Raw genomic sequence first — 9,152 nt, 5'->3', positions numbered from 1 at the left:
AGAAAGAAAGAAAGAAAGAAAGAAAGAAAGAAAGAAAGAAAGAAAGAAAGAAAGAAAGAAAGAAAGAAAGAAAGAAAGAAAGAGAGAGAAAGAAAGAAAGGAGGGAAGGAGGGAAGGAAGGAAAAGGTGAGGTCCAAGATGGGGCTGGTCACCAGAAAGACTAAGTTATGTTTAGAAGCTTGGAACTTTTACCCCAACCTCCTTCATCCAGGAAAGGGAGAAGCACTGGAGACTGAGTTAATAGTCCATCATGCCTCCATGGTGAAGCCTCTATAAAAATCCCTGAACTATGGGGTTTGGAGCATTATCAGGTTGGTGAACACATCTACGAACTAGGAGGGTGCCACACCCCAGTTCCATGGGGACAAAAGCCCCTGTTCTCATGACTCTTCCCAACTTTGCCCTATGTATCTCTTCATCTGGCTCTTCCTCGGTATCCAGTATCATATCCTTTATTAATAAAATAAAGCAGTAAACGTAAGTGTTTTCCTAAGGTCTGTAAGTTGTGCTAGCAAATTACTGGACCCACGAGGGAGCTGTGGGAATCCCAATATATAGTTGGTCAGTCAGAAGCACAAGCCACAACCTGAGACTTACGATTGGCATCTGAAGCGGGGGATCATCTTGGGAGACTGAGCCCATAACCTGTGAGGCCTGTTCTAACTCCCATGAGTGTGCGAATTCAGTTAAATTTTAACCCAGCTGGTGTTACAGAATTGCTTGGTGTGTAGAGGAAACACCACATACATATTGGAGACCAGAACTGTATTGTATTGAGAGTGTAGTAATATACAATGCGTTGTTGTTTTTTTCCCCACCATACACAGTTCGTGGAGGGTTTCCTGAACACGCTAGCGATGTACCTAATAGCCCATGCCACTGCCTTGTCAGAATCCCAGCTCTACCCTGGATGCTTGGGTACTTGCCCTGTGCTGTCTATTTTGCATATTCTTGCCTTACCCCTTCAATGTGAAGCATAAGCGTCCCTTGAGGCTGCATTTTCATCTGTCATTCTTGCTCCCTTAGACACTTGGGATCTTCCCTCCTATGCTGTTACCATGGGCCTTGTGTGTTTTAAACCCAGCATTTCAGCCATCTGATACATTACACTAGGAAAGGGATTTGCTCCTTCTCCTAAACTGACTACCAAAGTTACAAATATGACAGAGCGAGTGGAGCATTGTTCCAGGATACTAGTATTTAGAGAATGTTCTATTTTACATAATGATTCTTTAAAGGTTATAGTCTCTGTATACCGGTTACATTTGCGAGTGAAGAGTGGTGTAGAAACAATCAGCTTCTACCTACTTAACAGAAATACTTCAGAAGCTATCCCCTCTGGTCAATAATATCTCATCATAAACCACAAAGCTGAGCTAAATGCATTTTTCCTCCTTCTTATAAAATTTTGAATATGGCTCTGCTGAGGACAACGACATTTTTCCCCATGACTCTTTAAATTATCTCCCTGTTAGGTAGCAATTACTCTTCCCCCTATAACTGGCAGAATATTTTTGCTCTCTCTATTCCTCTTGCCTGGCACAAAACCAATGAACAAGATAATGGAGGAAAGCCGCATCTACTTGTCAAAAGGTTGCCTGGTAACTTCCTCTGAATCAGCTGGAGTCATCTAAGCCTGTGAGTTTATACATCGTGACTCTTGCTTTCACCTGTGCCTTTTTCTCTAGAACAGATTTTTGTGGGTTTACTTTGAAGAATACTTGGATTAGGAAATATCAAATTACAATGCTAGAGATAAAAGCATTAAAATTTTAGAATATTCAAAACTGAACATATTTACCTGTCCTTGTTCGTACAAACATATCAATTAAATAGACTATGTCTGATACGTAATCTAAAATGAGCCAATATTCTAGGTAATCAGATTGAAGTTCATCAAAACATGCTCTGTAAAAAAAGAAATACCTGTATAAATAAAAAAGAAATGTGGGCCAATTTAAGTAAAAGTTCTCTTTGTATATTTTCTTTATCATGGTGAGAAGCACAGCACACTCAGGCTAGGAGAGGTCCTTAGAGTCCTTTAATCAACCATGGCTTTCCCGAAACTTTCCCTGAGTGGCTGGATTTTGATCCTCACACTTCTGAATTCTAACATCCTTTCCATGATGCTAGTCAGCTTTGTAAAATCATCCAATAAGAATAAGTGGGTTGAAGGGTACAAGTATACAGTAAGACAGAAGGAATAAATTCAATGTTTGATTAACAGACTGTACTTAACAAAAACGTATTGAACTTGAGTGATGGACACCCTAAATACCCTTTGTTATATACAAGTAACAAAATTTCACATGTACCCCATAAATTTGTACAAAAAAATCTTTAAATAAATTTAAAAAATAAATGGCCTAAAACTAAAATCAAAATATGTTGGGTGAAACACATTGATCACCTGGTTCATATTGACTATCTGTACCCAAAATGCTTTAGGAAATTGTGCTTGACCTTGGATGAGGGAGATGTTTACCATGTAAAAGACACTAAATCCTTGACCTTTATCCACTATTGGCAACATTTTTTTCTCATAGGCCAAAGAAAATAGTTTCTCCCGATGTTCTAATTAAGTTATTATACAACCAAAAGTTTACAAGTCTTCCCCTCCAACAACAGACACTGGGGTCTATTTGAGAGTGACAGGTGGGAGAAGGGAGAGAAGCAGAAAAAAATAACTATTTGGTACTAGGCTTAATACCTGGGTGAGAAAATAATCTGTGCACCAAACCCCTGTGACATGAGTTTACCTATATAACAAGCCTGCACATATACCCCCGAACCTAAAATGAAAGGTAAAAAAATTAAAAAAGAAAAGTCTTCCCCTGATCCCTCCATGCATCCCAGTACTGGAGACCCAGTTATACTGAGAACTGAAGCACCTCCTCCTGATTCCAGAAAAACACACTGAGTATAATCTAGCCTCTCTTTACCACCTGCAGTAGAGAAAGGAGGTGTGTCCTAAAAGGCTCTAAGTCAAATTGTTTAGTCAGTGAACTTGGAAATTAGAAATGGGGTGAGATCCACAAAAAAAAAAAAAAAAATTATAGACACCTGGCAATAACCATTGTCCAGTTGTACATAACAGGTAAGGTGATGCAAAACAGCCAGTTGTAATATGTGTTTCCCGAAGGATCAATAACCACAACTTCTTTCTTCTCCCTAGCAGCAATTAGAAATAAAGGGGATAGTTACCAAGATACAAGAACATTTTTATTTACCATATTAAACATCATTATGCCCATCAACCACAATTAATGAAATGGAAGTAAGCTGGAGAAGCTCACTCTGCAGTGGGAAGATTAGCATGGAATAAGAGCATTAGTTATAAGAAAGTGGTTAGTGAGGGGTGGATAAATAACAAAATGACCAGTCTCATATTAAAGCATACATTAGGTTTTTACTAAAGCCCTGGTTTCACTGCGATACTGCAGTCAGTTGTATACTTCAGCCACTGAGAGGGAATAGATCCAAGGCCCCCAACACCCAGGCTGTGGGCCAGTACTGGTCTGTGGTCTGTTAGGAAGCCGGTGGGCCACACAGCAGGAGGTGAGCTGCGGAGCAAGGGAGCATTACCGCCTGAGCTCAGTCTCCTGTCAGATCAGCAGCGGCATTAGGTTCTCATAGGAGCACAAACCTTATTGTGATCTGCGCGTGCAAGGAATCTAGGTTGCACACTCCTTATAAGAATGTAATCAAAATAAAAATTAAATTTTTATTTCAGCTTTTAAAATGATGGTAGGATCCTAGAAACCTAATCCTCCTTGGAACCTAAATATTTCTCAGCGATAAGTTATCTTCACTAATGCTTAGGGATGCGAATTAACCATAGAGAATTAAGAATAATGCTACCGTTGCTAATTTGAGGGAAATTAGAAAAAGTTTTAATTCACTTCCGATAATTTATGTTAAATGTTTATTTTTCAATGTTTAAAGACATTTAGTCTTTACACAGGACTCTTTACTGTAAAGTTTCTTTCTACTTTGTATTATGGAAAACCGTCCCTGCATCTAAAACCCATCACAATTTCATTCTATTTCAATGCCAGTAAAAGTGCTTACTCTTCTTTCTTATCTTTGCTTTTCTCCTCTTTTTTTTTCTTCTCTTTGTCCTTTTTCTTCTTTTTCTTCTCTAGGTCCTTCTTATTTTCGTTTTTATCATCTGACTTGCTGAAAAAGTTAAGCAAGTAGTATTAAAATACAGAAATGTTATGGGCAGAAAAATGTGGGGTAATTCTTGCCAAAGTCTTACCTCTTCTTTGCTTTTTTCTTTTTCTTTTTTTCTTCTGGTTCTCTAAAGAGAAAAATAATATATCTGTCACATAATCACAGTCTTCCACTCTGATTTACTTTCTTTTTCATCAAGCAAATATCTCAGCCTTGCATTCAAAGACCTGCTCCAGTGCTCAAAACCCATCTGGTCTCTTGCTGGAGATTTCTACCAAAAAAAGGGGAGGGACAATTATCCAGATAATAAACAAAAACTTCTAAGCTACTAGATGTGGGAAGTAGAAACGAATGGAGATGAATAAAGGCATAAAACCAAGGAGAAAAGTTTAAGAAACAACAGCCCCCCAAGAGTGTTCTTCCAAAGTGTTAATGTATTAAAAATAATTTTTAAAATTTAAGCTTCTTAACATCATTTACATTTATCCTTGAATAAAATCATTGAGAATTTTAAGAAAATGCCATCAATTTTCTTTAGAGGGAATAACCCTGACTGAAGTCATTTTTCATGAGTAATCAACAAGCTGTCTGGTAATATGGTGGAATCTCAATTATTAGAATAATTTATCAGATTTAAGGCCACATTTTTCTACATACAATTTCTTCTTGAGTGGAGATTGTGTAACTAGTGCCTCTTTCTATAATTAACTTTCTCTATCAGCAGGGGAATAGATTCTGAAGTCAGACAGACCTAGGGTTATAGCAGGCTGCCGTTGTCAGCTCAGATGTCTTAGGAAATTTCATTATCCAGACATGAATGAAAAGGCATCTCATTACCACTAGGATAGTCAGAGAAGGCTTTTAAAAGGAGGTAGGTCTAAAGCTAGGCCTCAAAGTATGACTAAGAGTTGGAGAAGTTGAGAAGAGAGAGGATATCAGAGCAGAAAAATTTCTAAGTGCAATGGACTTAATCTGGGTAAGAATGACCCAGCAGAAGTGGAAAGCCTCTGTTGAGAAGAAATGGAAGATAAGATTGACAAGTGAGGTGAGGCTTAACATCCAAGATGGTCACGTACAAACAGGGACAGAACCATAAAGTTGGATAAGGAAGAATTTACTGCTATGGGAGTACACTTCTATGAGTCAAGATTTGACAGCCTACCATGGATCCTGAAGGATGATGTCGACACACTACTCAAACGGCTCTTGGAAACCTGGAAAAGGCAATGGCCTATACAAAATGAAATAAACATTAACACCATGGCAGATGGTGGAGGAAGGTATCAAAAGACTCAGAAAAGTGGCATCTTGAAGTGGATACACTGTTTGGAAGATAGCCTACCAGCTAATTATGTTCCCAAAGAGAGCTCAAAGGATGCAAAAGTGATGTGGAATAGGCTGGTGAGAGGGGCATTAGTAGCTTTGAGAAGTTCAGTGGTGCTATCCTCTGTAGGCCAGGGCTGATGACGGGAAATGCCGTTACAGAACTGGGTTCTCTGAGAGCAACAGGGTTAATGAGATCCAGAAATAACTGAGACTAATGGCAGTGCTTATCCATCAGAAGTAAGGTTTCTTCAGTAATTATAATGAGCATTAAGGTGGGTATGGTAACAAAGGGGCTTAACCTATAGACAGCTATGGAGGAGGTTAATAGAACACAGTATTCCTAGACAGATGGGAAGACTATTAGCTAGTTAGGGTATTATTTAATATATACAACCAAAACAAATCAGGAATGAATAATTAGGAGGTTGAGGGCAATTCATTCCATCAAAAAAATCAGAATCCTGGTAAGGGCACGGTGGCCCATGGCTATAATCCCAGCACTCTGGGAGGTCGAAGTGGGAGGATCACTCAAGCCCAGGAGTTCAAGACCAGCCTGGGCAACATAGCGAGACCCTATCTCAAAAAATGAATTGATTCATTACAATTTAAATTAAAAAAAAAATCAGAATCCTTAGAAAAGTTCCAGATCTAAGCCAATACTTAGACCTAAAACCACTGACTAGAGGAGAAGCCATGACCCATGAAGAAAAACTCTGCAACACTATGACAAATATATTCCAGTAATGATTTCCTCAGTCTTTGTCCTAAAGAACCTATGGCCATTACTTAGATCACTGTACTCTGGGGGAAAAAAATGAATTCTTAGATACATCGAAGACTGGCACAGGATCCAAGTTGATGTTGACACCTAGGGATTGAAGCATCATTGTGGCCCCCTGTTAAACTTGAAGAGCATATGATGGACTGGTAATAATAGATTTCTGGATGAGATATGACTTATGGTGTTTCCACTGAGTCCACAGACCCACTACTATGTGATCATTTCTCCAGTTCCTAAATGTAAAAGTGAAATGTATGTAATTCTTGAATATAAAAGTAGAATGTATACAAGTTCCTGAATATAAAAGAGAAATGCATATAATTGCATAAAATCATGCATGGAGGAGTGGTGGTCTCTCTTAATTTCCCCATGTAATTTATCATCTGACTCCCATAAAAACTAAATAGATCCTAGTGGATGGCAGATAGACTATTGCAAAATCAACCAAGTAGTAGCCCCAATTGCAGCTGCCGTGTCCTATGTGGAAAATAACAGAGACCCACTCTGTGATCATTTCTCCAGTTCCTAAATGTAAAGTGAAATGTACATAATTCCTGAATACAAAAGCGAAATGTAGATTAATTGTCATTGGCAGAACTCCCACCCTTACCCCACTAGTTCCTTGGCTTGTGAGGAAAGAAGGGTAAGATCAAGGAGAAGCCCTTAAGCTGCTTCCCAACTTCTGGCCAAAAGCAACATTGCATCCTGGGGAGAAAAAGAAATTCCATCCTTAAAGACCTAAAGGATGCAGGGGAAGTGATCCCTCTTCATTTCCCCACATAATTCATCATCTGACCACTGCAAAAACCAAATGGATCCTAATGGACAGCAGTAGATGACTGCAAAATCAACCAAGTGGTAGCCCCAATTGCAGCTGCTGCGTCATATGTGGAAAACCATGCATTCACTTGATATACACTGCATACCTAAGGTTCTGGGTCAGTCATGTGAATGTCATTTTTCACTACTATCAGGAAAGAGGATCAGACATAGTTCCTACTCACATGGGATGACAAACTGTACACATCTACACTCTTTTCCAAGGCTATATTAACTCTCTTTCCTACTGTCATGACAGTCTTGAGGGACCTGGATCATGTGGACATTTCTCAAAGCACCACATTAGTCCACTATGTCTGTATCAATGGCATTCTGTTAATCAGACCCTGAAATAGGATTACCTTCCCAAAGTGCTGGGATTACAAGTCTGAGCCACCATGGCTGGCCTTCAGTACCCTTCTTTATGTCATTTTCCATGGCTGGAAATTTCCATTCCTTTTCCACTATGTCATTTTCCACTCAGCACCTATTTATCAGCCCCCACCTGTGGCCATATGTGGGGTTCTTTAGAAGGAGCTGATACAGCGTGTTGCATAGATGGGTCAGTTTAGAATGTGGATGCAAGCCAAAATGGGCTGTGTCTGCACCACAGCCTCACTTAGAGATGGTCTTGAAAAACAGTGTGAGGCCGGGCGCGGTGGCTCAAGCCTGTAATCCCAGCACTTTGGGAGGCCGAGACGGGCGGATCACGAGGTCAGGAGATCGAGACCATCCTGGTTAATATGGTGAAACCCCGTCTCTACTAAAAAGTACAAAAAAACTAGCCGGGCAAGGTGGCGGGCGCCTGTGGTCCCAGCTACTTGGGAGGCTGAGGCAGGAGAATGGCATGAACCCGGGAGGCGGAGCTTGTAGTGAGCTGAGATCTGGCCACTGCACTCCAGCCTGGGCGACAGAGCGAAACTCCGTCTCAAAAAAAAAAAAAAAAAAGAAAAACAGTGTGAGGTTAATTTCCCCAATGGCACAGCTTCAAGCAGTATACAGTCATCTAGTTTGTATGGAAAAAGAAATAGTCCAAGCTGGGTGTGGTGGCTCATGCCTGTAATCCCAGCTCTTTAGGATGCTGAGGTGGGAGGATCACTTGAGGCCAACGAGTTGGAGACCAGCCTGGCCAACATGGCAAAACCCCACTAAAAATACAAAAATTAGCCAGGCGTGGTGGCGCACACCTATAATCCCAGCTACTCGGGAGGCTGAGGCAGGAGGATCACTTAACTCCAAGAGATGGAGGTTGCAGTGAGTCGAGATTGCACCACTGCACTCCAGCATGGGGAACTGAGTGAGATCTTGTCTCAAAAAAATAAATAAATAAAGGAAAAAGAAATAGCCCAAATTAAGAATACACAAGTACACAAGAACTCATGGGCAGTCACAAATGCCTTGACTGGTTGGTCAGGGACCTGGATGGAAAGATCAGGGAAAATATTTCGGGAGAAGAGGTAGACTGAATGGACATATTATGAGTGTCAGCACAAAGTCTGAAAAATCTTCGTTTTTGTTTGTTTGTTTTTTGCTCTTAGTGAACCTATCTGTTACAGAGACCAATGCTATGACTCCAAAACAGTGCTTTCTCTTGAGGAAAGTAATCAGTCACTTGATGGCAAGTTAACTAAATTGGACTCCTGACACCATGGAAGGGGCATCAAATATATTGATAAGAACTGACATATATTATGGCTATTCATTTGCTTTTTTGCCACAGGGCTTTGACCAGTGCCATTACTTAGGGGCATATGAAGCATGATTACTAATATGAAATATTGCTTAACATCACTTTGGACCAAGGACTCGCTTTAAGGCAAAAAAAAAAAAAATGTGGCATTGGACCCTGAGTATGAGATCCCATGGTCCTATCATATGCTGCACACCTTTTGTCAGCTACTGACAGGATAGTTAAGGAGTGACCTTTTGAAACCACAGCTGAGGTGTTATCATAGAGTTTATACTCTAGGAAGATAAGGTGCCATCCTCTAGGATACTGTATATATGCTAAAACAATGATCATTGTATGGTTCCTGTATAGAATGAATTG

At 40.0% G+C, this 9,152-nt stretch overlaps 1 protein-coding gene across 1 annotated transcript in view; it reads right to left on the bottom strand.

Annotated features, from left to right (window-relative positions):
* The window catches only part of CNGA1 (cyclic nucleotide gated channel alpha 1), a 46,419-nt gene that overhangs the window by 3,078 nt on the left and 34,189 nt on the right, over nucleotides 1–9,152 (bottom strand). The window contains exons 6-9 of the mRNA XM_011973057.1: nucleotides 4,262–4,303; nucleotides 4,072–4,179; nucleotides 3,064–3,171; nucleotides 1,802–1,908 (exon numbers count right to left, since the gene is read on the bottom strand). Coding sequence (XP_011828447.1) covers nucleotides 1,802–1,908; nucleotides 3,064–3,171; nucleotides 4,072–4,179; nucleotides 4,262–4,303 — 365 coding nt within the window. The remainder of the gene's footprint in view (nucleotides 1–1,801; nucleotides 1,909–3,063; nucleotides 3,172–4,071; nucleotides 4,180–4,261; nucleotides 4,304–9,152) is intronic.

This window comes from Mandrillus leucophaeus, unplaced genomic scaffold (genome assembly GCF_000951045.1).
Source record: "Mandrillus leucophaeus isolate KB7577 unplaced genomic scaffold, Mleu.le_1.0 Scaffold1337, whole genome shotgun sequence".
NCBI lineage: Eukaryota > Metazoa > Chordata > Mammalia > Primates > Cercopithecidae > Mandrillus > Mandrillus leucophaeus.
The sequence above is the reverse complement of the archived record's forward strand: the minus strand, read 5'-3'. Positions and strand labels throughout refer to the sequence as shown.